Raw genomic sequence first — 27601 nt, 5'->3', positions numbered from 1 at the left:
AGCACTCAGCTTCAGCTCAAACTGTACGAGTTCCTCGCAGGGCAGATCTCACGAGTCATGTGCTCACACTGTACGACCCAGTTCTCGGATGCGATCTGACTGCTCACACTGTACGTCTGGTAGCAACACGTCGGACCTAAAAATATGCTAAAAATAGCAGTTTTTACTCAACACGTCAGTTGTTTTTGTCTTGTTTTGCCTGTTGTCCTTCGGGAGTGCTGCAGGAGGACACACAGGGATTTATGGGGGTTGGATGAGGAAAACGAAATAAAGAAAGTAAATCTGTTTTGTGATCAGTTTAATTTGACATGAACACGACAAACACGCTTTCTTGACAATCTTTGTGACGTGTAGAAATAAAAACAGTGTGTGTTATTAGGAAATAGCGGGCGAGCGGTGTTGATGCAGGATTGCGCATGCGCCGTGAGCGGTTCTGATACTTTTTGGGTCGCAGCTGCTCGCAGCGCCGCTTCAACAGTGCGATACCCTCACGAGGGACGAGCAAAATATTAAACACGCCAGAAGTTTGTGCGAGCTCACGATTGCTGATCGGTAGCTGGTCACGTGGTGTTAATCGCCTCTCGTAACCCCCTGTACACGACGCTCAGCGCTAAACTCGCCCCGATCTCGTGGATTCTCGCACGAGTGGAAAATCGGCTAAAAAAAGTGAAAAAGTCGCACTGTGTACGCCCGGCTTTAGGCGACTTACATTTCATATTGGGTTTAGTAGCCCAGTGGTTGGAGTAACTGACTTGTAGGCTGTTTTGCTATGACCTTACAAAGGTTCGCCTCCCATTCACGGCAGTAACTTTTTTTTAGATACACTGGCCAGCACTGTTTTCAACCCTTTATTAGTAAACTGTTTAAAATATAAATACTAATTTTTATTTGACTTTTTGTGCTTATTTAACCAGTGTGAGTCCATGTGAGGTGAGCAGAGTAAAACAACTAAAATGCTGCATGGAAACGACCAAATGCAAAGATTTTTAGAGACACAAAACACATTGCGGAAAATCACCAATTAAACTAAAATATATTTAAAAAAATTAAATCTACTTCAGCTGGCTAAATAAATTACTGCCGACCCTGGGAATGGAATCGGCATCAGGAGATGGCAAAACAAGGTTAAAGGCAGACGCTGTAAACACTGGACTACCAAGGCCAATACAGCGATTGACTTGCCTAAGACGCTGTTGTAGGCGCGTTTGTCGGAGCGGGCTTCACCGAAACTAACGGCTTTATTTCTATGTATAAATTTAGGCTGACAAAAAAGAACTTACATTAGGATAAAGACATCTCAATACTGCCAATTTGGCAAGATTTTATCATACGTGCCTACTTTTGTTCTCAAAGGTTTAAAATAGCATGACCTTTAAAGTTTGAAACATTAGCATCAGCTGAAAAAATGAGTTTCCAAACAAAAACAACAATAATCTCCAACATGGATGTTTATATTTCAAGTCACTGGGGGTCTCTGATAAAAACTCAACAGGAGCGGGACAGACTAGTTATCTCTACCATTACTAGCCTAAAGGCAAGGTCAGTGGGAAAGTGTTGGTGTTTACAAACAAAAACATTAAAAACAACCATTTATGCCAAAAAGTTTTTGTTGTTGACTTTGGTGCTTTCATCATTACAAGATGAAAAGAACCCACTCCTCCTCAGCTACAACAGTCTGACTCTTACCTGCCTTCTTCTTGCTCTAAAACTACCAAAACCATCAAAAACCACAGACTCGGGCTAGCTACATATGCATCTTTTCAGATTTAACAGAAAACATACGTAACACCTCCAGATAGTAGTCCAGCCCGCTGGACGCTTGGTCGACTGTTTAGAAGCAACATAACAAAAAAGGAGAATCTGGAATTAAGAATGTGAGCATATTTTGGATTTATGTGAGCAATGCTGGTCTGCTTTGTGCCTTCAGTTTGTACGCAACGGCCCCTAACAGATCAGATCCTGGGCAAGGCTCCGAATCACACTAAACGCTCCGACATCGAAGCCACAGATGTTGAGTAAACCGCAGTCCTCCGAGTCTGCGATGGCGTGTCCGATGGAAGTCAGGCCACACATCACTAACTTGGAGTTGGCCCCCGATGCCTGCAGGAGAACAACCAGAACAACAAGCCTGGTGGGTGCATGATCACAGTTTCCTAAACTTCTCTCCTGTTGCATTTCTGTGTAGCAAACGGATCTCCTTGTGCTATTTTTGTCCACACACACACTCACACACCAGTCTGTGCTTCGTTAGCGTCTCCACTGGGCTAGCGCTGAACGTCCACAGCGGGTTGTTGGTCAGAACGATGAAGATGTCTACACATTTCCTGTTCCCTGTGGCCCACGCGATGGGAAGGGTGCAGTCAGTGGTGCTGTTGGGAAACTGTGGGAGAAAACAGAACCTTGGGTGGCTGCGGATTAAAGGCAGGGTCCTTGGTTCCCAGTGAGTGGAAGCTCTGGGAAACGGTCCCAGTCCCTAACGCAGGGCTTCAGCTGGGTTCAGTAAATTCCATTTCAAACTTCTTAAAACCAACATGGCTCCAATTTAAGACAAACACTCTAAAAATCCCCATGAATTACATTTTATTATCTTCTGTTTTTCAAAGATTTTAAGAAAAAAGAAACTTGTAAAATATTCAGATACTTGTTCTGAGCATTTCCTTTCTGGAGTTGCTGCAGTGCATCATGGGAGTAGCAGTTTTTTAATAAAATATGGCTCCCACAGAGGAGAAATCCCCTTGTTACAGCAGCACACACACTTACATAAATAACAGGATTACAGGCAAGCACACAAAGGCAATAAGCCATTATTGTAACCTTCAACCACTAAAGACAGCAAATAAAAAGGAAACTTTCAAGGGCTTAGCGATTAATTGCACATGCAATTAAACTGAAATGTGACAAAAGGAGATTTTCCAATCACAATGGCTGCGATTTGACTGGCAGTGAGTGGTTAGCACTACGCTAATATACATGGAAAACCCGATAGGGATGCTAATGCTAATGTCGCCGATTACATTCTTACAAATTACGAATTAGGAACGTGCCAAATTATTAGGCCCGAGCAGTGAAGCTGCGAAGGCCTATTGTATCTGCTCCGTTTCTTCTTATTATTCTTTTTTCTTCCGCGTCTTTGAATGGCCTTTAGGGGGTCTTAGCATATCCAAAAAGTCACCAAATTCTGGCCCAATATAGAAAGTGCGTGAAATTTACGTATTTCACTGGCGATGTGAAAGTTCGTCAAAAAGTGACTGAACAGCACCCCCTAGAAAGTGAAAAATACCCCTCTCCATAAAGCTTAGTTTATCGTACAGTTATGAAATTTGGTATACTTGTAGTACTCAACAGTCCGCACAGAAAAGTCTCTTGCAATCATGGTCAATATCAAACAGGAAGTCGGCCATTTTGGAGTAAAGTGGCCATTTTGACCCCGTTTTGGCCATTTCTAGGGTCTATATTTGGTTGAACAGTTTGGTCATTTTTCGCACCATCGTCTCAAAAATTGTGTGAGATCGAACAGAAGCGATGGACGATTCAAATGAGACAATAAAATTGACTTTTCGTAAATACTGAAGGGGCGGGGCCAGGCCTCAAAGTTCGAGCACTCGCCAAAAAAATTCAAATTGCTATAATTTCATAAATGAAAGAATTACAGTTAAAGAAATGTTCTGTGGACAATTGTCATCGCCCTCCGAAGACAAATGAATGGTCGATTGATGATGTCACATAAGCCCCGCCCCCTCAGGACTTAAAAGGTCAAGTTTTACTGGGAAATTTTCCAAAATTCGCCCTTTCCAATAATTAACCCAAATTTGTAGCGGGTAACTGAAGACAAGTTGGGGTTGCTTGGCTTCACTTTATGGGAGTTTTCTGCAGAAGGCGGGGCTGTGGCGGCGCGGCGAATTCAGGCGTACCGCTTAGGCCTTACGTTTGCCTCCCATTTCGTCATTTCTAGAGATTTCGCCACGAAGCTTCTTGTGAGTGATCCTAGTCTGGCCCCCCAAAAGATCTGATGTGAAATTCCGGTGGGCGTGGTCTATTTTCTGAAATAGCGCCCCCTAGGACCATTAAAACTGACAGCCCCAAGCCATGCTTTGACTGAGGATTACGAAATTTGGTACACTAATGTGGTGTCTCAGGACCTACAAAAAAGTCTCTTGGAGCCAAGTGCATTGTCGCACAGGAAGTCGGCCATTTTGGTCCAAGTGCGCAATTTAGTGGTTTTCGCACACGTTGTTTGGAGAGTGATGCTCCGTCGCCCTTTTCACCAATTGCCTTCACACTTCGGCTACATACTCTTAAGACATAGATGAAAAAATTCAACCGTCGGATTTTAAATAAGTATAAAGGTGTGGGCGTGGCTAAGCCTCAAACTTTGACCTGTCGCCACGCCACTCTTTTTTTCACAGCTCCCTATTGGACTCCTTTTAACCAATCACCACCAAACAGTGGCGAATAGCAGCAGACAAGTTGAGGTCACTTGGTCTATAGTACTGGCAGGTTTCGAATAAAGGCGGGGCTTTGGGAGAATGGCGAAATTCGCCATCACGACATGGAAATACGTTTGTCTCTCATTTCTTCAGTCATTGTGACATCGCCATACAAGTTCTGATGAGTGATCCTACTCTGACCCCTAATAGAATTGGAGAGCTGAAGTTTGTGGGCGTGGCCTATTTTCTGAAACAGCGCCCCCTAGGACCATTAAAACAGTCAGCCCCAAGCCATGCTTTGACTGAGGATCACAAAATTTGGCACACTAATGTAGTGTACCAGGACCTACAAAAAAGTCTCTTGGAGCCAAGCACAATGTCGCACAGGAGGTCGGCCATTTTGGTCCAAGTACTCAATTTAGTGGTTTTCGCACACGTTATTAGGAGAATGATATCTCCTCGCCCTTTCCACCGATCACCTTCAAACCTCTGCTATATACTCTTAAGACATAGAGGAAAAAATTCAACCGTCGGATTTTAAATAAGTATAAAGGTATGGGCGTGGCTAAGCCTCAAACTTTGACCAGTCGCCATTACCTTATTTGACTTAACAACTCCCATGTGCATGATCAGATCAATTTCATACTTTGTCTGTGTGATCACTGACCACATCTGAAGACAGTGACGATGTGGACAGCTGACATCACCTAAGCCCCGCCCCCTGACTACAGGAAGTCAACTGTTTTATGGTGAAATGCCCATATTTGTTCCCTCTAATTTAGTCAAGATGACACTAAGGTCATGCACTGTCTTCATGATGTTGTAATGACCATTCAGATCTGATAGCTTTTCAGAAAGGCAGGGGCTTTGATGCCATGGCGATTTCTGACGTGACGCTGTGACCTTACGTTTGACTGTAACTTCCACAAACAGCCTCCGACTTGCCCGAGACTGAACATCACATCACCAGTGTGGTAAAGATAGAGTATCTCCTAGTGGTGAGACGTGTAATGGTGGGCTCAGAGGGGATGCTGAGTCAGGGTAAGGTGTGGACGAGGAGGCCGTTCACGGTTTCTGGTGTCGGGGTGGTTGACTTTCTGTTCCGCCAGACGTTCCCTGGTGCCCCCGGCTGCCGGGCAGGATGGAGAAGCGCGGAGCTGGGTTTGGAGAGTGTCGGGGATGGAGCGGAGGGGGTGCGGAAGGAGGGCGAGCAGCTTCGCTGCGAGGGCCGAACGACGCTGCTTGCAGCTTTAATTACATTTGGAGTCTAATAAGAAGTAAAAACTGCCATCAGTCAAATAAGTACAGACGGATATTTTAGTAAAGCTAGAAAACCGTAAGAGGCTTTAACTCCACTGAATTTTGGCTAGCAGCTAAGGATGTAACTGAACTACGGAAGCTCTGCATGGAAAAGACGTCAAAAAACTCTAAACACAAAAGACTTCAATAAACAGGACACACTTATGTTTATGTTTATTTATTTAGCAGACGCTTTTATCCAAAGCGACTTAAAATCTGTAACCTATAGGGCGCGTTGTGATCTGTGGGGTAAACCGGAGGAAACCCACGCATTTCTTTCCTGCAAATAAATGTTCACTGTTGATGCTAATACCTATGCTCCTTCAAGGGTCGTGCTCCTGGCTGCAAAGCATTGCACCTGCACATACATATCTAGACACATAAACTTGTTTATATTCAGTACAAGTTAGACAGATTATCTTTGCTTCCATTAGTTGAAAAATATAAGAAAAGCCCCTTGAGAAAATAATTGTGAATTAAATCGCAATTAGATTACATTCCAGAATCGTTCAGCCTAGTTTCCACAACTACGCAGCATGAGGAACACAGACGTACCAATGTACATTTGGTATTGCACAAGAATTGAACACACACTGAATTTTGCATTGTTGTCTTGTAATCATGGACGTAAATTTTTTTTGGGGGGGGGGGGGACATGTCCCCGCCCCACTTTTTCCAAAGTCAAGTTTTGACCCCTGCACTTTTTACCATCCAAAAACAATATTATGCTATATTAAATTGACACTGGTTGAGCTCTAGGACCAAGCGGAAAACAACCGTTTTTGTTGAAGCCTGTTTCTGATTAGAGCATACTGTAACGACAACACCCCGTCCCTCCCACTTCTAAAGTGAAAAATACGTCCATGCTTGTAATAACAGAATCCTCAGAAAGAATAGTAAAGGAAGAGGTGAGGCGTGAACAAGTTAAACTTAAATGAAGGCCTCAAATGGAAAATCCAGTTTTACTTCAGACTGTTTCAGGTAGGGGTGGGCGATATAGCCTAAAATCTATATTGCGATATAATTTGAAACATGTGCGATAACAGTATATATTGCGATATATGACTTTCTTTTGTATATATGTCAAAAACGACTGTTTCTAAACATACTCACATACCAGATACATTGCAGCAGCAGAATAAACACACTTCAAACAGTACAAAATGCCATTTTAAGAAAATTTATTAATTTTCCTGCTTTACTTGCTTGCGGACTTTCTCGTACAGTTTTGGCATCTCTGTTTGGCTGAAGTGTTTGCAGCTCGGTACCTCGTAACGTGGATCGAGTGTCTTAATCATGTCCCGAAAGCCGCTTTTCTCCACTGTAAGAAACGTCACCATGTCCTTACGCAGGTACGTGGTAAAGGCATTTGTAATATCAATTCACCGATGATTATTTCTCTCATACTGAGTGCGTTTAGCTAATGCTTGTAAAATATCCGTCTGCTGGTGTGTAAGACCACCTTTTTTCTTACCGCTCGACTGACTGGGCGTTTGTTGAGGACGCAGTTTTTGGCTTTCTTCGTAGTCCACAACGTGCTTCGTTTCGAGGTGGTAAAACAAATGAGATGCATTCCCTCTATTCGCTAATACTTTCTTCCGGCATACTTTGCAGATTATATTGTTCTGCTCCACATCCGACTCCTTCAAGCCAAACCAAGTCCAAATGACCGATGTTGCACCGGTCTTCTTTACGAGAACCTCCTCCTCCTCCACCACAGGCTCCATGCTTTCAGCCTCAACAGACGCCGCTTGATGACGTCATCAACATGCGCTACCGCGATAGGCCGATATAGTCAAAATCTCTACCGTTGGCCAAATTAATATAATTTCTACCGTATACCGTTTATACCGCCCACCCCTAGTTTCAGGCCTAGACAACCTTACAATCAGGAGCTTCATAGAAGCCAGAGAGATGTTAAACAGCTGAAATATTTCTGTCCTGCACCTATCTTACCTTTACCAGCTCAGCAGTGACATCAGCGAGGGTCATGTTAGGACGCAGAGAACATGGAACCACACGTCCGTCAGAGAAGGAAAGCACATCTGTATCTGCTTCAGTCTGAGCAAAAATCTGAGACAAACACACAGAAAGTACCAGCTTACAGTTTAAAGGAATGAATCAGTCATCTTCCGTACAAACAGCATGTACCACAAATCTTACAAAAGGCCTAGCTGTGATGGGAGTTTGTGTGTCAGCAATCAGCTGGTGTCATAAACGAGCGACGAAATGAGTGACTCTGCTACCCTCTGCCTTCTAGGCAAGGGATGGGTACCTTTGACATTTGAATGGATCCGGTACTAATTCCCGGTACCTAGGAATCGATACCGGTACTTAACGGTACCAATTTTCGATACTTTTGAGTGTTTATTATTTTAATTCACTTTTATAATTAAATATATATTTTCTCAATATATAACCATATTTGATAAATATCACGATAAATAACATACAACTGTTTGTATTTTAACATCGTCCTTGTAGTTTTATAAGCTGATAATTAAACTGAAGCAAACATCTTTACTGTGAACTAAATTTACTGTGTATCTTCATTCCTTTTGCCGTCCTTTTTCATTTGATTTTTCCTACTGGGAAGTTAGAATTTCCGAGGAGAAAGCGAACGCACCATTAGCTGATAACAATGGTGGCAATGGAAGCTAACATATCAAGCTAACATTATCTTAAACAGTTTGTTTAGCTGCTGGAGCAGATTTAAACGATGATGCCTCACACTTAGATCGTTGTCGCTGGTTTCATCTTCACCCAATCACCCGTCGCATTTAGTAAAGTGAAGCCAAACTTTAGAGCGCGTTCACATTCTTCTAGTCGCAAATTCGAAGTAACGAGGAGAAAGCGAACGCACCATTAGCGAAACGGAAGCTAACATATCAAGCTAACGTTATCTTAAACATTTTATTTACCTACCGGAGCAGATTAAGATGAGGATGTCTCACTTAGATCGTTGTCGCTGGTTTCATCATCACCCAGTTACCCATCACATTTAGTGAAGTGGACCCAAGCTTTAGCGTGCGTTCTTTCTACCATGCTGCTCTGTTTACAACTGGCTCGCAGCGACCGACGACATAACGCTCTTGCGCATGCACAGCTGTCTAAGCAAGTTCTCGTCATGAAGGACGGGTACCGAAACGAGGCACCGTTTCAAATGACGTGAATCGGTTCTCAGTCGGTACTGTGGAATTCGGTTGGTACCTTAAAAAGTACCGAATTCGGTACCCAGCGCTATTCTAGGCTGTAACACTTTTAGCGCGAGGACAAGGCTGAAGCCTTCACTGGAGTGAGCCTCTGTTACCTGTCAAATAGACACGTCCCCAATTATTCATAATTTTATGCTTTAATTACATCTAAACAGAAGAGTTACAAAAATATCCACAACCCCTCTGAGTTGTCATGACATAAACTTAATCTGTTAAACCTAAAAGTTGTTTTTGAACCAGGCTGAAAACATTTTCTTTTCTGTTTAAAGTCAACGGGAACTTTCTTTTTGGAGCCAGCCCCTAGTGGAAGAGGGCGGAACTGCGACTGTTGTCACTTCCGTGCTTGCTTTACTCAACAGGTGGAGTTTGCCCCTTGTTTCTACCACGGATCTGTAAAACTCACTGAGTTAGAGGCGTTTTAGGTTTGCTAATGCTGGTTAGCTGTGGTGGCCACCTTCACAGGTTGATGATGTATCGATGCACAGCCAGAGATTATTTTCTGATATTTAGACAAAATTACAAATGAAAAAACAAAAACATTTTCATCACCAGTGTACCTTTTGGTGGCAGGTGATAAAATGTGATGTCACCGCTCACTGCTAACGAGCACTAACGACTTCACGTGGAAGGAATTTCCCAGTAATCCAAAGTATGAGTCTCTCACACAAGAGATGGACTGGGTCGGGTCCTGCTTACAGACGCAGCTGTTCTGACAGCAATTCCCCTGCAGGGTGTGTGTGTGTGTGTGTGTGTGTGTGTGTGTGTGTGTGTGTGTGTGTGTGTGTGTGTGTGTGTGTGCGAGACCTCCCCCGCTCTGCTCTAGTCTTACCCCTTCTTTCCACCGGAGCCGTCAGCAGCGCGAGTCGGCCGCGTCTCAGGAGCAGCATGTCGCGGCCCTTACGCGCCGGTTCTATTTTCTACGCGCGACGCCTCTGAAACGGGTCAAGTTCAGCATTTTTGGGGAAGGAAAGACAGGAAATCGGACGCGGAAACGGAGCGAAGCTCCCGAGATTTTCAGAATAAAGAAACGTACTGCCTTCCGGTTGCTTTACTTTTAAAAATAGTTACTAACTGTGCGGCCCCGTGAGAAGTGATCACCTAGCTAGCGGTCTCCTTTGTTTTTCAGGTCCGTATTGGCGATTATAAAACGGACAGAACATAAAACACAAACCATGTTGTAGTTTTCTCCTGCTTGTTGTTGTGTTTACTGACGAAGTCACTCGTGTGACTTCGTGCTCTGTCGGTGACAGCTGCTCCCTTGCTGCTTTGCGTCTCGTGGGAAGGGCGCAGCAGCTTACTCGAGCAAGACGTGCTGCTGCAGTAACGTGCTGCCTCAGTAACGTGCTGCTGACGGCACCGGTGGAAAGAAGCGGTTATGGGCTCGACACACGGGAGGCGGCATCGCCTCTCCTCCATTCATTTTCAATGAGACATGCGCGGCAAAGCGATAATCGCGGGTCTCCCTCCTACCAAGCGAAACGCGAAAAACGTGCATGTGTAATTTTGCGCTCGTGCACGTGTCGTGCACAGACGATCCAGCGACGTGATCCCAGAAAGTTTAAATATTTTCAACTTTTCATCGCTGTCGCTCGGACGAGGACCAATCAACAGAGGTTTCATTCACTGACTAATGAGCGGACAGGATGCTCCGTACACCTCCAAGCAAACATGGAGGAGAAGTTGATTATTATTATGTTTTATAGTAAAATCAGAAGTAAGATTTCACATAACTCTAGCAGCACCTTGTGAAACATCATATCTACCACTTTATTAACTCTGAACCGCTTAAATAACCTTAATTCCCTCCAACCTGACACAGCCAAACAAAACAACAGAAGTTTCGATGTCGCCATGGAACAGAACGCGTAGACGCGTAGCTTTGCCGCTGGCCGCCTCCCGTGTGTCAGGTAATAAAAGCGACAGCGACGAATTTCGCTGATCGCGGTCGTTTGTCGCCTCCCGTGTGTCGAGCCCCTTACCATAGTGATGGCTGCAGCAGCTACAGCAGTGCTGACGGCAGTTCCCGGGACGATGCTGCTCAGCGACGTGCTCACGTCTACGGCCACCAACAAGCGTTTACCGACAGGCTCCACATTCTGGAAACACAATGAGAGCGGGAAGGGGTCAGGCTGCTACATCACACAAAAGCAAATAGGAGAATGGTAAAACGCCCACCACAAAACTTTTGTAAAAGGCTGAGTCCAAGGCTTTGAGGATGTTACTGTCTGCTTCCCATTTGGTTTTCCCCTGGCAGCCCTGGCCTCGCTTGTAGTTTTCTGACGCCTGGAGAATGCTGAATGGGTGGATCTTGGCCTGGAGATGTTAGCACACATAAACACCAGGATACTAAATCACATATAAAAACCAGGAGCAACATGTTTATTGTGGGTTGCACCTTCTCTAGAGCAGACTCGCTCTGAAGCCTGTCGCAGACAGTCTGAGTTTCTAAGCTTCCTGGTTCAAGGAGTTTGTTTGACGTCATTTTTCCGAGGATTTTTAGCACTGAATGAAGCGGCATCTCCTTCAACAGAGCCCTCCAGACCTTCAAACAAAACAGAAGACAAATAAGGCCTAAACAAGGTAAAGTCCCACTAGTTGTGACACTAGTGTGTGAAACGTGTTGTGTGCATTTGACCTATCCCCGTGGGGAGCGGTGAGCTGCAGCAGTGGCTGCACTTGGGACCTATTTGGTGGCTTAACCCCCACAATTCAACCCCTTTAAGCTAAGTGTCAAGTAGGGCTGGGCGATAAATCGAAAATTTATCATTATCAAAATTTCTGACTCTTATTGGGATGATTTTTTTTGCATGTCAATAAATGTGATAATAAAAAAATGAAAAGTTGTGTGAAGGTTGGCAACGTTCATGTTCCTTTAAGAAGCTGTACCACCTTGAGACACATAAAAATGTGACTTGATGTAATACATGTGACAGCCCCATCTGGTGGACAACTTTTGTTTCTGCGCATACCCGTAGTTATCGTCCATTTATCGTTATCGAGGTGAAATATCGTGATATTGATTTTAGGCCGTATCGCCCAGCCCTAGTGGCAAGCAGGGAAGCGTTGGCTCCCATTTCTAAAGTCCACGGCATGACCCGACCCACGATCTCCCAGTCCCTGTGCGGACACCGAGCCGGCAGGTGTCCTCCCTCATTAGTTAAACGGTTATTTTGGCAGTGAACCAAACATTCACCCTCAGCATGGACGTAATTTGGGGTGGGGTGGGGGGGACATGTCCCCGCCACTTTTTCCAAAGTCAAGTTTTGACCCCTGCACTTCATACCATCCAAAAACAACATTACACTATATTAAATTGACACTGGTTGAGCTCTAGGACCAAGCGGAAAATAACCGTTTGTGTTGAAGCCTGTTTCCCATTAGAGCATGCTGTAAAGATCCCCCCCCCCCTCCCCCCGTACCCCCACTTCTAAAGTGAAAATTACGTCCATGACCCTCAGACTAGTATCAGCACATGGCAGGCTGTTCTCTTCATTCCCCCAACGGATGTAAAAAACGTACATTTGATGCAAGGGTTTTCTCTGCAGGTGGTCCAATCACCAATCTGAGATCACGGTGACATGAAGAAATAGATCAGATCATCACTTATTTTATAAAACAAGCTGTTTACGTTTCCATCATTAGTCATAGCGGCCCACCCGGGAGCACATCCCACCAACCCTGGGTAACAAACCAAGGGGCTCCTCCCTAAACGAGGTGACGCTGGTTCATGTGAGTTTAGTCCATTAATAAATCAGGGGTTCTTCTCTGGAAGTTTTCCTTATTTTATAATAATGTTCAATGGCGACTTTAGCTACATCTTCTACATGAAAACAGCTGTTTGACAGCATCAGTCCTAAAGGAGTTGACTGATGAGGCGCCCATGTTAACGAGCGACCCAAATGTATTAGCAAATGAGAGAAAGTCAGGGAGGAAACGCTTCTCCCCACTGTGGGTACCAGAAACTACAGAATTTCTGTACCTGTAGTAGCACGTACAGCATGCGAGAGATGTCGGCGTTAGAGTGCCACATTCTCGTGTGAGTGAAGTTGGTGCCAGTTTCAGAAAGGAACTTAGCGTTTCCTAGCGCATGCCATGTCAGGGTCAAACTTTTTAAAAACCTTTTCTGTGAATAGACGGTAGCCAGTCATTAACAGACCTGGGCTCTCCCTGAGCGTGATACCTGTAGAGGAACCAGGTTCACACAGTCGTGGAAGAGAAGGCTGAAGAGGAGGTGTAGCCACATTAGATATCCCGAAGATGCACGCGACCAGCACAAGATACATTCATAGACCAGAAACCTGAAATTTTGGAGGATGAAAACTGTAGGCTGGCATAGGAGCGGCCTTATGAGGGCTCGGCACAGGGGTGCGCACTGGTGGACCCTCGGTTGACGTGTAGGTGCAGCCAGCAAGATCAGAGTCAGCCTGAAGCGGTACAGGGCGACCTTCAACCCCCCCTTTGGTAGGTGGTGTTCCCACCGCAGGGTGAAGGAAGTCAGGTGCAGAGACGATGCAGACACTAGGGCGGTCACTGACCAGAGAAACTCTAGACCGACTGGTCATCTGGGCGGCGTCGTTGTTAACAGCACCTAAGGAAGAAACAAGGTCCTGGTGGAGCTCCATGGGTAGCGGTTGAGTCAACCGGGTCCAGAGCCTCTATCCACCACTGGAACGACAGGCCTAAAGCGCTTGAGCAGGTCCTCTCCCAACAGGAAAGGAAAGTCCTTGATGTCAGACACATACACTGGATGTCTCGCAGACATGCCACCCAGTAAAGCCACACACGCCAAGGTCATTGGATCTGGAGTGAAAGGACAGTCCACGGCGCAGGGTGCGAGCATTAAGACCCTGACCAGCTGCAGCCAAGCGGACGCTCTCCCAAAGAGAACGGGACATGATGGAAAAGTCTGAACCAGAGTCCAAGACCAGACCTCACTGGGGTCACGGAACGCACCGTTAGGGCACTTTTCACTTTTGGAGGACTCGTCGGAACGACTGAGTCGTGTGCAGGTTCAACAGGTGCAGGAGGATGTGCCCTCTGTTCTGCAGAGGAGACGAGCAGAACTCTATTAGTCTTCGTTGGGTCTTCCAAGACACGAAGGGCATATTTTAACGCTTCGCGCATGGTCTCAGGAGGCCTGCTACCGTGCTGCGTTAAATAGTCTCTGTAAAGTCCTAATACCTTTCCACTCCCATGTGTGCACCATGAAACACATTTACACACTGATGCACGTAGCTGATATACTAAAGACAGACCAGGTGTCTTCGGGTTCAGCGTGAACATTTCTGACCACTTTAAATCCCATCAGCAATGGTCACGGCTTTAACTCAGTTACGTGCTGCTGTCATCAAACACCCACCAAGTGGTTAGGGTGACCGTCTGCCTCTGAAATACCGTATTTTTACGACCATAGGGCGCACCGTGTTATAGGGCACAGCTTCAGTTACGGGTGTCTTGTTGGTATTTGACACATACAAAAGGCGCACCAGGTTATAGGGCGCGGGAATAAGTACCGGTAAAACATCTGTGCGGGCTCGGGACATATCAGTGCAAGCCAGACATTGTGAAAATTATACACACCCAAAAGCATGCTTCACTTTACTGGTCTAGTCCTGGTTCAGACCTGGTTTAGAGCGCACGTGCACTTCCTCATTGTGTGCGCTGGCGGCTCGTGCTCTTCTTGTGCGCGTAGCTGATCGCTTGCAGTTTAAACTGTGCTTCATAGGCGCGTCTCTCAGCAGGCGCCATTCTCAGGGTTGTCAGAACAATGTTCAGCATACCGCGCATACCTGCCCTTTTGAACTATTCGGGGTCTGTCTTCGCTCACGTCTGCACGTTCACGCCACGCCCCTTGTCTTCTACTACGTTCGCGTCTCACATCAACACAATAGGCGCACCGCACCATAGGGCACGGCGTACAATTTGGAGAAAATTTAAGACTTTTAGGTGCGCCTTACGGTCGTGAAAATACGGTAATTCACTTTCAGAGGCTTGATGGACGTAAATGAAATGGTTACCTGTTTGGACTTCAGATGGGTCGTCAGCAGCTGCTCTCTCTCCAGCTTGTGCTCCTCTATCAAGTTGCAAACCTCTGTTTCATCACGGCTATGCTTGACCTTCTCTACCACTTCTAGATATGAGAGCACTTTGATGACTTCGTCCGAGTTCTCCTTGTCTGCGTAAGCAGCCTGGACCTCCTTCCACCCTTTTGTTACATATTTGCTGATCAAGGCAACAGCTGAAAACACACAGAGATGATCATTGCTCTGCTGCTGTCAAGGATGTTCTTCCTCACAGATCTAAGAACGTCTAAAACAGACACTGTGACTTTACAAACAGCTTTCTGTTCACATGCGGTAAATATACATGTGAGAATGGCGATGCACCAATATGACATTTTTGAGCAGATTCCCGTATTGAGATCACTGTTATGGCTAGGGTTGTCACGGTAACCGGTGTAGCGGTAAACCCCGGTAAAAAAGTTGGCAATAATAATAACCGTCTTGTGTTTTTAAAACATATATCATCTCGGTGGTTTACCGTGGCTGCGGTGTAGGCGCGGTGACCCTTACCAGCCACCGTATCATCTGCTGAAGTTGCCGGCGGCACATGCGCACTTTGTTGTTTACAACCAAAACTTTTTTGAAGCTAAAGCTGAAATAATGGCCAAAGGAGGAGACGGCAGCGCTCAGGACATTTATTATCCCTCAAAGAAGACAAAGTGGGAAGTACGGGCATCTTTTGGATATTTGAAGAATGCCGAGGGACAGCTGATAGAAGACGGCTATCCTGTTTGCAGCACGTGCAGAAAAAGTGTCTGTGAAAGGCAGCAACGCTTCAAATCTCATGACACATCTGCGTGACCATCACCCACAACTCTACAGTCAACGCAAGGCAAGCTAACGTTAGCGTTTTAGCTAAAATGCGTGATCCGAGGATTTGGGTTGAGGGAGAACGCAACGAGTCGCTATATAAAGCAGCCGCAGCGCCGCTACCTGCATATAAACCGTGTTGCGGACACCGCCATGTTGAAATGACGCTATGCATTACGGGGCTCCCAGGGGCAGATAAGAGTTGGTCTCTCTCCGAGAATAATTATGAATTTAACAACGATTACTGCCTGATGACATTTTCCCACATCTGCAAAGCTCACTGGAAGGACACAAACCGAGGACAATATTTTCCTGATATAGGGTTTATTACTCAAGTAAGGGTAAAAAAGTATCTGATTAGAAGGCTACTTGAGTACTGAGTATCATCTGGTCTAATATTTTTAAAATGACATCAAACAGACAAAAAATAAGAAGTTATGGGCAAATATTGTTATTTTAAAGACTAAAGGGAAAATATGTAAACAAATAAACAACATAATTACAAAATAACACATTTTAGGCTAAATTTAGGCACAAACTGAGGAGAATATTTTCCTGACATACAGGGTTTATTTAGTTGTCTGAAAATGTAGCACGTTTAAAAAAAATACAGCGATAATACCGAAAACCGTGGTAATTTTGGTCACAATCACCGTGAGGTTACATTTTTACTCCGTGACGACCCTAGTTAGGGCCAGTAACCGATATTTGCAGATACCGATATACTGACATTAATGCTTTCTAAAATCTGCAGAATTTGTATAGTATGAAAATTATTAAATCTGAATTTACATTATGTACACACAACACACACATTTACGGTTCTGAGATGATTTCATTCACAGTTCACGACTAAACAATTACACATCCCCCCCGAAACTGGCAAACAAATGGAGACGCGATGGAAAATATATCGGTTGTTAATATCGGCACGGTTTTATTTATCGAACCGATACCGATATTGATGCCGACATATTGTCCATCCCTATTGGAGAACACGTCAGAAGTAAACCATCAGTGTCTTCACACAGTGCATCAGGTGGAACTTACCATCAGAGGCTGGTCTGGTGTGGGCGAGCCTGAGAAGATCCTGGTGGGTCCAGCCCTCTCTCTGTTTACATCTGGTTACAGCTGCAGCGAGACTCAGAGCATCTTGCTCGTTGTACCAGTCAGACACAGCCTTCCTCAAGGCGCGACCCCAGATCCCACACTTCATGCCCTCTTTCAGTTCCTTTTTGTACTGAATGAATGAAAACAACTGGGCCGGGTCCTGACATACCACCTTTAAGGCTTTGAAAGCAGCTTGTCTGGTCTTCAGTTCAGGGTGCTGGGAGCATAAAGCCAAGGCAAAAAAGGTGGGACCCAGCCTGACGGCTCGACCCTCCTGGGCAAACTTCATAACCTCCTCCACCACCTCAGCACCCCGACCCTCCTGTAGAAAGGAGAGCAGGGCAGCAGCGTTCTCCATAGTGACATGGCCCTCCCCTCTGGCAGTGTACATGTCTCCCTCTGAGCCATAGCAGAGGAAGCGGCACAGTCTAGCCCTGTCGCTGACCTCCCATGGGCAGGCCCCACCTGCTGAGCTCAGGGTGTTGTTGCTTGCAGAGCTTCCTGGTGGCTCCATTGCAACAAGGCCTAGTGACGCAACAACAACAAACAAAAAGTAATCAGTAGGGATGTGAATCGTCGAGCAACTCACGATTTGATTCGATTCCGATTCTCGGGGTGCCGATTCGATTCTCAATTTAAATCGATTCATAATCAGTATTAACAGAGAGCGTCAGCTCCAGGATGAACTACTTTGTTGTACAAGTTAGTTAAAGCTATGGGACATTTTTATTTGACTTTAAACTGGTCGTGCTCCAAAAATGCTAATTTACAATGTAAACTAAAGTGATTCTAAAACTGTAAACAGAAACAATCTTTTGACCAAAAGGCAACATTTATTTTTGCTTACCTTGTAAAATATAACAAATCTGTAGTTATTAACAGTAGCTTTGAAAGTAACATGGTCAAATACTTTTCAAGTATGTGTAGAAACAAGTTACACGAGTAATCCTGAGTACTCATTTATCAACTTAGAAAATAAATATGAGAACATCTCAAATTTATGAGAATGGAAAAAATGACATTCAAGTGCCCTCTTATCAGCAGATTCAATCATAAATCATCTCAATTTATGGGACCACAAAAGTAATTGGAGTACTGACTCTCCTAAGATCAAAAAGGTGCATCTCAAACCTGTAACATGCCAAATATTTGAGTTCTTGGAATCGATTCTGAATCTTTATAAATAAGAATCCCGATTCAGACTTGAATCGATTTTTTTCAGCACCTCTAGTAATCTTTATCTTACAGTGACACGAGGTACTCCTCAGTCCTTTTTAAACATTGGAGCAACTGCCTATACGGTTTCTAATTAGAATGTGTTTGTATTTTATTTTTATTTTTTTATTCTTGTTATGGACATATCTCTTGTCTGAAATAAAGTTTGATTGATTGATCAGTTGGCGATTCAACACGAAAGACTGTTTTTTATGGTTGTTTGAGAAAAATCAGAATAAACCAGAACCTGTATCAGCAAGTCTAGAGTCAGCCTAACCCTTGAAAGTCCTCATCCGAAGCAAAAATGGTTTTGCTTTGCAGGATGTATTCACATATAAAGGATGGCTTGCCAGGCTAGGTCAGAGCTGTACAAAAACCAGAATCAGTGTAGTCTCACAGAACCAGATCCTTTACCGCTAACGTGTCACGATGAGTGACTACACAGCTGCAGTCTGGATCCTGATCTCCAGTGACGTCGAGCCAAGTGCTACCAGGTGATGGAACAGAGAAGAAAGGTTGTTAGCAGCTTTGTGAAGGCCAGACGCTGGCCCAGAGGAGGTTACGGACGGCACCAGCCCAGTCCGACCTGGCCGCCACCTCAAGCAGACACAAATAGATTAAAGCCGGTTAGAAACACTTGATGATGCACAAACCACAGGACATGCTGGAGGTCTTTACCGAACTCAAGCAGCGACAGCCTAATCTGTTCTGCTAACTAGCAAGTGAAACTGGGCTAACGTTACCAGGACAGGTCTAACTAGACTAGTTAAACTAGCAGGAGACTAAGTTAGGGAACTACTGAAGATTTTAAACAAATCTCATGTGAAACACTAAATCCTTTACTGACTATTTGGTGTTTATTGGTAATCGACTACGAACTTGTCGGTAGCATACTTCCATTCTCCTTGGCACCTAACTAGGAAGGCATAAATCAGAGCCGGTGTTCCGACTATCCGTGCTCCCCGTCGGTGTGCTACTTTGGGGAAATGCGCATGCGCAGGCCGATTATTGCGTCACAGGCTGTTTACAAATAGAGACGCGCTACCTGTGGAAGTTTACGTTTAATCTCGTCACTTATCTAGTTACTTTCAACTCGTCGAAGGTCACAGTACGTATTTCTTTGAGTTGTTTTATTAAATTACTGCTTGCTGTATGTTTACCTGACAGTTAGCTTGTAAATGGCTTCTAAAATATCGTTATTATACTGTAAACAAGACACTTCTCCCATTGTTTACAGTCATTCTGAAAGAGTCCCACATTAATATCCAAAAGTTTTATGTTATACATATAACAATTTATCATAGTTGTATAATAATCTCCAAAATTATACATCCAAACAACTATAAGTATTGGGGGAAGAGCATATTTGTTCTATGTGGATTCATTTGTCTAATAAAGGATTAGATAGAGAAATAGAACGGTTAGAGCTAACGTCTTACAAATCTCCATTTTTATGAATCACTTTCTCGACATGGGTGAAAGTAGTTGGTAAATCGTCATTGTTCTGAGAATATTCAAATGTTTTTAGCAACTAAGGGGTTAATTTTTACGAAATGACTAAACTGCTTCTTACACTATCCACTTTTTTTACAGAATAAATTAACAGTAGCTACCGATTTTCAGTAACCCTGGACATACTGAATCAGCTGTTGAAACACGCTGCGGTAAGAAAATTCGACGAGGAAGCACGGATAGTGAGAACACCGGACTCCCGGAGCTAGTCGGTAAGATGCAACTAACTTACCCTGAAGAAAAAAATAGCTGGTTCATCAAAAAACACAAAGTCACAAAACATGCTGTTAAAACCGGATAAACACGCACTTACAGCAACATAAACAGTTACGGTTTCTGTGTTTTGAGCTTCAGGCCTCCTCCCCTCTGACCGTAACTGAGTAAATGGAACGGATACGCCAGAAAAGCGACACGCCCTCTGTTGGCCTGGCGGGGTATTGCTTTGCAACGCTCCCAGGTGACGGAGAAGTCTGAAGGCCATGCTGAACGCACGTCTCAGTTACTGTGTATGTACGGGGAGAAGAAAGTCTAAAAAGAACTGTATATATATATATATATATATATATATATATATATATATATATATATATATATATATATATATTGGAACTTTTTATTTTTGAATAAGACCCACCTTTTTAGCTTAGCTTTTCACTGATTACTAATTATCTAGTCTGTTTAACTGTATCACTTGTCATATTTGTTTATTTATACAGTATATATATATATATATATATATATATATATATATATATATATATATATATATATATATATATATATATATATATATATATCTTTTACTTAATTTTATTCTTTTATTTACATCATAGTGTTTTTACATGATTATGGTTTTTTACTACCTTTGTAATCACTTTTTATCAATTACTTTCTATCCATATTAGCTTTTTTATTTTACAGTTATACGTTTTAATCCTCCAGTGTTTCCTCTGCGGAGCCCTCTGCCTTGGGGCCGGTGGTCGGTGGTCGGTGGTCGGTGGCGGCAGCCAGGGCGCTCCTCGGGTAGTGCCCGGGCAGTGGTGGGGTCTCCGCCCTCGCTCCCTGGGCATCATGGGCCGGTGCCTTGGCTGCTGCCGTGGATCTGTTGCTGTCGAGGCAGATGGCTCCACTGATGATGTGTCGTCCATTACCTGACCCATCTGAACTCAGCCTACTGTTTACCCTGTTGCTCACGTGTGTGTGTGTGTGTGTGTGTGTGTGTGTGTGTGAGTGTGTGGGTGAGTGTACGTTCACCTTGGAAATTGGTTGCGGGAGGGGAAGTGTAATTGTCAATTGTTTAATACTTGGGGAGGGGGGCTGGGATGGGAATATGGGATCTATGGGGCCATTTTAATCTGTGAAGCACTTTGAGTTGCATTTTTTTGTATGAAAAGTGCTATATAAATAAAGTTGTTTTGATTTGATCAAAGAATTGATGAGTTGGAACAAAATGCTCGAGCCACTTATCACTGGGCTGGAAACCAAGCATCGCAGTTATGCAAGAGCTACAGCAAGAGATCAAGAAGGCGAGGATGCACCACCTGAAGAGCTACACACACTGGAGGAACAGGTTATTTATTTCTTCAGCATCAAGAAGAATAGCTTACACAGGGTGAACGCCTTGAAATAATGATATTTGAGTGATGTCGGGTGAACGCCTTAAAATAATGACATTTGGGTGATGTTGGGGTGAAAAACCCTAAAGTCAGGATATTTGGGTGATGTTGGGAAGAAAACCCCGAAATGATGATATGTGGGTAACTTGAAGGTAAAAAAATAATAAAACTAGAAGCAATCATATCCACGAAATAATAATAATAAAGGTTATTAATGTCAAAAACTTTCTGGTGCATAAAAAAGGACTCTGCCTGCTGAAGCAGCAGCAGGTCTCTTAATAAAACAGCAATCAATTAATTAATTAACTGCCCACAGTTAGCATATTGGGCAGACCTCCCCAGGGAGGCTGTGGCTACAAGTAGCTTACCATCACTAGCAGTGTGTGAATGTGAGAGTGTGTGAAAGCGTCTTTGGGGGGTCTTGAAAAGCGCTATATAAGTTCAATGCATTATTATTATTACCAACTTTAGAATATGCAAATTTAGCAGCATAATTTGCATATTCAACATAATTAGCATATGCAAATATGTTGCATATGCAAATTATGTTGCCTAGCAACATGTTGTGCATCTGCTTTATCATATGCAAATTAGGCAGGTTCCGAGTGACATCATAAAGGGATACATTCCATCACTCACAAAGGCTTAGTCACTCAGACTGTAAGCACCTACTTACTTGCTCTAACAGACAAAACATCGCAGACAGTAGGATACACTTTTTTTTGCAGAAAAGCTTGACTTTTAAATCAGTCTTTCACACAACAAAATGGCAATGCTACTCAATGCCCTGAAAAGATGTAATGACTTTTTGTGTCTAGACTGTGAGTCGTGTAATACGACAAAAGCGGATGCAGAAACCACCAAGCAGGTGAAGAAACTGGAAAAACAGAATCTCGAGTCTCAGGTAAATAATTTACAAGATTCTCTTAAGGCTAGAGACGACACCATCGAGAAATTAATATGTGAAATAGTTACTTTGAAAGAGAAATCTGGTCTGAGGCAACTTGAGATGGAGAAACAGATGTCAGAAAGCATTAGAAAACTAGAACAGGACCAACAAGTGGAAAAGGACGCTATGCAGAAGGTTTACATGCAACAGCTAGAGGAAATTGGTGACCTTAAACAAAGGCTTATTTCAGTAGAGGTGACAAAAGGACTTCAAAGTAAATTATTGGAAGATAATTCTCACCTAACAAAACAAATAAGTGCTCTCTTGGAAAACCTGCAAATTCAACAAGAAAGGAATAAGGATTTGGCTTCTGAGTTAAAAGAAACTAGTCTGATGAAAGTCCAGATTGAAACCCTGAAGAATGAGAATGAAAAGTTAAAACTGAGTGAATACAGTCTCTCCAGAGCTCTGGAAGAACAAATCACCCTTCGGGAAACTACAGAGAAGCTAAACAAAGACTTGAAAGAACAATTAACTAAGATGGAGCAGGATTTTACAACTCTCAAGCTACAAGAACATACCTCTGTTCAATATCAGAAAGACGCATGTGCAAATCAACAGGCTAAAGAGAAACCCCAGCTTCTGAAAGACGTAGGCTCTATCTCAGACTTTCTACGAAATCAGGTGAAAAAAAATAATGATTTGAAATCAGAATTAAATGACAACAGTAAAATGCTGAATGAAGAGGATAATAGTTTGAAGATGAGTAAAGGCACTCAAGGTTTCAACTTCAAAGCCACGGCAAACATTCAACACCTTCAAGACACAATAAAACCAGACAACAGTGATTTTAAAAAACATTGCAGAGAAACAGGAGTAATCATTGAAGACGACAGCCACTTGTCTTCTCAGAGAGAGATCCAGCCGGTTTCTGAATCAAATCATCAACATTTTGAGGACGAAGAGCCGAGTTGCTCTTATTCACAAAATCAGACTCAGAGAGAGTTCTTCTATACTATGACACCAGAAGATTACTATGATTTTCTAGTACAAGGATTTTTGTCAGAACTAGACTAATTACGAATTAGTCTAGAAATAGTCCTAAAGAAACTGTGAAGTGTAGTGTAGTGTGGTATTTACTACTCTTAAACTAGTATTAGTGAGGCCATCGCGGCCCCCTAGGGGCAATAGGATTGATAACGACAGAGATAAAACAAATAGATTAAAAGGTTGTATCTCAAGCAGTTAAGATAAAAACCCATCACATAAAAGCCATACGACAGAAACGTGTCTTCAGGTGACTTAAAAACCTGCAGTGATGGTGACTAGTTAGGGTTAGGAGTAGACTGGTAATAGTTAGAGGTAGGGTTAGGGTTAGGGATAATCCAGTCGTTAAAATAAGCAACAACTTAGTTGATTGGCTGAACATGAAGCTTACGGAAGTGACGTTATCACGTTATGATTTTGATTGGTCAGAACAAATTTGCGGTCGTAGTCTTAGCGGTTGTAGTCCTGTAGTCCAAAAATCAACACTTTTTGGAGAAAATATGTTTGAATTTCTAAAGGAAATGTAAAATATAAGCAAATGATAAACGCTGACCCTCAAAAGCTCTTGATGTTGATGAAATGTGGCAAAATAAAATATAATAACTTTATTGAAAGACACCAAGCAATATTTTGAGTCAAAGAATGTATTTAGATAACAACTAAGGAAATATACAGATGAACTCCACATTAATACTAACAGATGTGGCTTCACATATAAGAACTGTTCTAGTTTTTGTCAGCCCGGTGTTGGTTTTATGCAGTTTCACATTCTTTACTAAACAAAGACAATAGTGTTATATTAACAAATTACAATTATAAAGAAAACATTTAGTTGTTAACAAACAAGAATTTATTAACAAAACTGCTGATGTCTTTCCAAAACGTGTGTGTGAAAGCCGAGTAGATGTGCAGTCTTGTGACGTCATCAGCAGTCGAAGGACCCCGAGCTGATCCTGTACCCGAGCAGATCCTGTACCGACACCGGCAGGGAGGAGAGGAGAACGGGGAATGCTGCGTCCAGGAGATTTATGGGGCACAGGTGAGTAATCCAGCGGGATCGTGGAAAAGTCCAAGTAGTCAATCAGAGGAACCACAGGAAAACCAGAGAAGCTCCAGAAGCTCCAGAAGTCCAAGGAGATCTTGAGGAGTCAAGGCAAGGTCCACAAATGATCCAGGTAAGCACAAGTATATCCACAAGGCTTCTAAAATCCAAAAATCACTAGAGCTAACCTGGAGACACATCATCCGGTGTTGAGATGTGTTCTCCTCCTCCTCTCATAGCTGGACCCGCTGATTATTAATGAGCTGCAGCTGGAGCCTCCCTCTCCTGAAACACAGCAGCTCAAAGATAGAACAAAAATGAGAGGAGCACTCATCCCGGCACATGACACTGATGAGCAGGGCTGTGTATTTGCTGCTATCCTGGGGGACGTCTCAGCTCCCATCCCACTAACGTTTTTAGTTCATGAGTGTTGTAACCAGTGTGGGACTTTGGTTCTCTGTCAGAATTATGTTAAAAGAGTAAGAGGGAAAGCGTTGTAATACTTAGAGAGGAAGCAAAAATTTCCCTGTGTGTGTGTGTGTGTGTGTGTACCGGTTTATACATGGAACCGAAATGGTTACACCCCCCGCGCACCACGATTGGAAACCTTTCTAGGGGAAACACTGTGCCGTGTAAGTTGTGGGTTTAGGCTACTGGTGTTGGTTCTTTGCTGGACACCATACTTGAGCTGGTGTTACCACAAGGGGCAGGATCTTGTTCAGCGTTTCCTCATAGTTTGAATAAGTAAGTTCTGCTGATTGCTAGTTCTAAAGTTTATTGAAATATGAAATGAGATGTTCGTAAAGGTAACAATAAAAGTTTGTAAGTTTAAGATTTTGTATAAATACATTAGGTTCAGCTGGTCACTCCATGGTACATCCTGGGTTCTGTTTACTACTTTTAGATTAGGGCTGGGCAATATAGGGAGCCTAAGTCACTTCCGGACAACGGGTCCCCGGAAGAACGAAAAAAAAAAAGGAATACAAGCCAACGGGGCTACAAACGCTATTTTCTAAATCCGCTTGTTTTGTGTCATGGATTTCACATATGATGTCCATGAACTTCGAAGAAGCATTTTGATACCAAGAACAAGCTTTTTTTCAAACGGGGAAATGCTATTTTAGATTTTGTGTAAAAATAAATCCAGGACTACAAATGCGCTTCACGAGAGTGACGTCCTCAAACCAGACACAGAGAAAACTTAGGAAAAAGGGCTGTAAGTTCAGCAAAGTTCGGCAACGGGGAACCAGGAGATGGGAACGGGCAAGCCGTGGGGGCCGGCGACGGGGAATCAGGAGGCGGGAACGGGCAAGTCGTGGGGGCCGGCGACGGGGAACCAGGAGGCGGGAACGGGCAAGTCGTGGGGGCCGGCGACGGGGAACCAGGAGGCGGGAACGGGCAAGTTGTGGGGGCCGGCGACGGGGAACCTGAGGCGGGAACAGAAAACCCAGGGGGACCGGCAACGGGGAACCAGGAGGCGGGAACGGGCACGTTGTGGGGGCCGGCGACGGGGAACCAGGAGGCGGAAACAGAAAACCCAGGGGGACCGGCAACGGGGAACCAGAAGGCGGGAACAGAAAACCTAGGGGGACCGGCAACAGGGAACAAGGAGGCGGGAACGGGCAAGCCGTGGGGGCCGGTGACGGTGAACAAGGAGGCGGGAACGGGCAAGTCGTGGGGGCCGGCGACGGGAAACCAGGAGGCGGAAACAGAAAACCCAGGGGAACCGGCAATGGGGAACCAGGAGATGGAAACGGGCAAGCCGTGGGGGCCGGCGACGGGGAACCAGGAGGCGGGAACAGAAAACCCAGGGGGACCGGCAACGGGGAACCAGGAGATGGGGACGGGCAAGCCGTGGGGGCCAGCGACGGGGAACCATGAGGGCGGGAACGGGCAAGTCATGGGGGCCGGCGACGGGGAACCAGGAGGCGGGAACAGAAAACCCAGGGGGACCGGCAACGGGGAACCAGGAGGCAGGAACAGAAAACCTAGGGGGACCGGCAATAGGGAACCAGGAGGCGGGAACGGGCAAGCCGTGGGGGCCGGTGACGGTGAACAAGGAGGCGGGAACGGGCAAGTCATGGGGGCCGGCGACGGGGAACCAGGAGGCGGGAACGGAAAACCCAGGGGGACCGGCAACGGGGAACCAGAAGGCGGGAACGGGCAAGTTGTGGGGGCCGGCGACTGTGAACAAGGAGGCGGGAACGGGCAAGTCGTGGGGGCCGGCGACGGGAAACCAGGAGGCGGAAACAGAAAACCCAGGGGAACCGGCAATGGGGAACCAGGAGATGGAAACGGGCAAGCCGTGGGGGCCGGCGACGGGGAACCAGGAGGCGGGAACAGAAAACCCAGGGGGACCGGCAACGGGGAACCAGGAGATGGGGACGGGCAAGCCGTGGGGGCCAGCGACGGGGAACCATGAGGGCGGGAACGGGCAAGTCGTGGGGGCCGGCGACGGGGAACCAGGAGGCGGGAACAGAAAACCCAGGGGGACCGGCAACGGGGAACCAGGAGGCAGGAACAGAAAACCTAGGGGGACCGGCAATAGGGAACCAGGAGGCGGGAACGGGCAAGCCGTGGGGGCCGGTGACGGTGAACAAGGAGGCGGGAACGGGCAAGTCGTGGGGGCCGGCGACGGGGAACCAGGAGGCGGGAACGGAAAACCCAGGGGGACCGGCAACGGGGAACCAGAAGGCGGGAACGGGCAAGTTGTGGGAGCCGGCGACTGTGAACAAGGAGGCGGGAACGGGCAAGTCGTGGGGGCCGGCGACGGGGAACCAGGAGGCAGAAACAGATAACCCAGGGGGACCGGCAACGGGGAACCAGGAGGCGGGAACAGAAAACCTAGGGGGACCGGCAACAGGGAACAAGGAGGCGGGAACGGGCAAGCCGTGGGGGCTGGTGACGGTGAACAAGGAGGCGGGAACGGGAAAGTCGTGGGGGCCGGCGATGGGGAACCAGGAGGCGGGAACGGGCAAGCCGTGGGGGCCGGTGACGGGGAACCAGGAGGCGGGAACGGGCAAGTCGTGGGGGCCGGCAAATCCTCACTGACTCCCATGGTAAAAATACCAATTTCACAGCAGAAATAAACCTAACCCTAAACCTAACCCTTATCCTTCAAAAATTTAAACATAAAGTACTGACAATCGCCCATGAGAGCGATTGGTCAGGACATTTTGGCGTTAAGAAAACTTACCAAACTGTTTTGTAACACTTCTTCTGGCCAGGCTTAAGAAAGGATGTGAGTCAGTTTTGTAAGGGTTGCCATATTTGCCAAGTCGCTGGTAAAGCAAACCAAAACTTACCACCCACTCCCCTCCAGCCCATACCAATTGTTGGGGATGCCTTTGATCACAT

At 45.1% G+C, this 27601-nt stretch overlaps 1 protein-coding gene and 1 non-coding gene across 5 annotated transcripts; one reads left to right on the top strand and one right to left on the bottom strand.

The window, feature by feature from the left end:
• Window positions 1-1740: 1740 nt before the first annotated feature.
• ro60 (Ro60, Y RNA binding protein) lies at window positions 1741-20058 on the bottom strand. Of its 4 annotated transcripts, none has more exons than XM_015974570.3 (10): window positions 19964-20058; window positions 18553-18625; window positions 16864-17448; window positions 14959-15179; window positions 11337-11483; window positions 11117-11254; window positions 10921-11037; window positions 7683-7799; window positions 2234-2380; window positions 1741-2100 (listed from the first exon to the last, which is right to left on the bottom strand). In XM_015974570.3, exons 3-10 carry the CDS (start codon window positions 17435-17437, stop codon window positions 1945-1947), a joined length of 1617 nt encoding a protein of 538 aa, XP_015830056.3. In that variant the 5' UTR covers window positions 17438-17448; window positions 18553-18625; window positions 19964-20058; the 3' UTR covers window positions 1741-1944. The 4 variants fall into 4 exon arrangements, with proteins under 4 accessions (XP_015830056.3, XP_015830055.3, XP_054592823.2 ...); XM_015974569.3 differs by having other exon boundaries at window positions 19883-20022; XM_054736848.2 differs by lacking the exon at window positions 19964-20058 and adding an exon at window positions 19033-19051.
• On the top strand, window positions 19144-20812 carry LOC129159201 (uncharacterized). The gene is made up of 4 exons (XR_011515521.1): window positions 19144-19246; window positions 19732-19862; window positions 19999-20156; window positions 20593-20812. It is a non-coding gene; the product is annotated as an uncharacterized protein (transcript).
• The last annotated feature ends 6789 nt before the right edge of the window (window positions 20813-27601 follow it).

Source organism: Nothobranchius furzeri, chromosome 11, assembly GCF_043380555.1.
Source record: "Nothobranchius furzeri strain GRZ-AD chromosome 11, NfurGRZ-RIMD1, whole genome shotgun sequence".
In the NCBI taxonomy this organism is placed as follows: Eukaryota; Metazoa; Chordata; class Actinopteri; order Cyprinodontiformes; family Nothobranchiidae; genus Nothobranchius; species Nothobranchius furzeri.
Note: the sequence above shows the minus strand (reverse complement) of the source record. Positions and strands in the feature narration are given on the sequence as shown.

Excerpts from the sequence above, each read along its gene's own strand:
- ro60 (XM_015974570.3), bottom strand. The coding sequence starts at position 17,437 with ATGGAGCCACCAGGAAGCTCTGCAAGCAACAACACCCTGAGCTCAGCA. Across the intron at positions 11,255-11,336 it reads GCGAGTCTGCTCTAGAGAAG|GCCAAGATCCACCCATTCAG; the intron begins GTGCAACCCACA and ends TAACATCTCCAG. Across the intron at positions 11,038-11,116 it reads CCTTTTACAAAAGTTTTGTG|AATGTGGAGCCTGTCGGTAA; the intron begins GTGGGCGTTTTA and ends TTGTGTTTCCAG.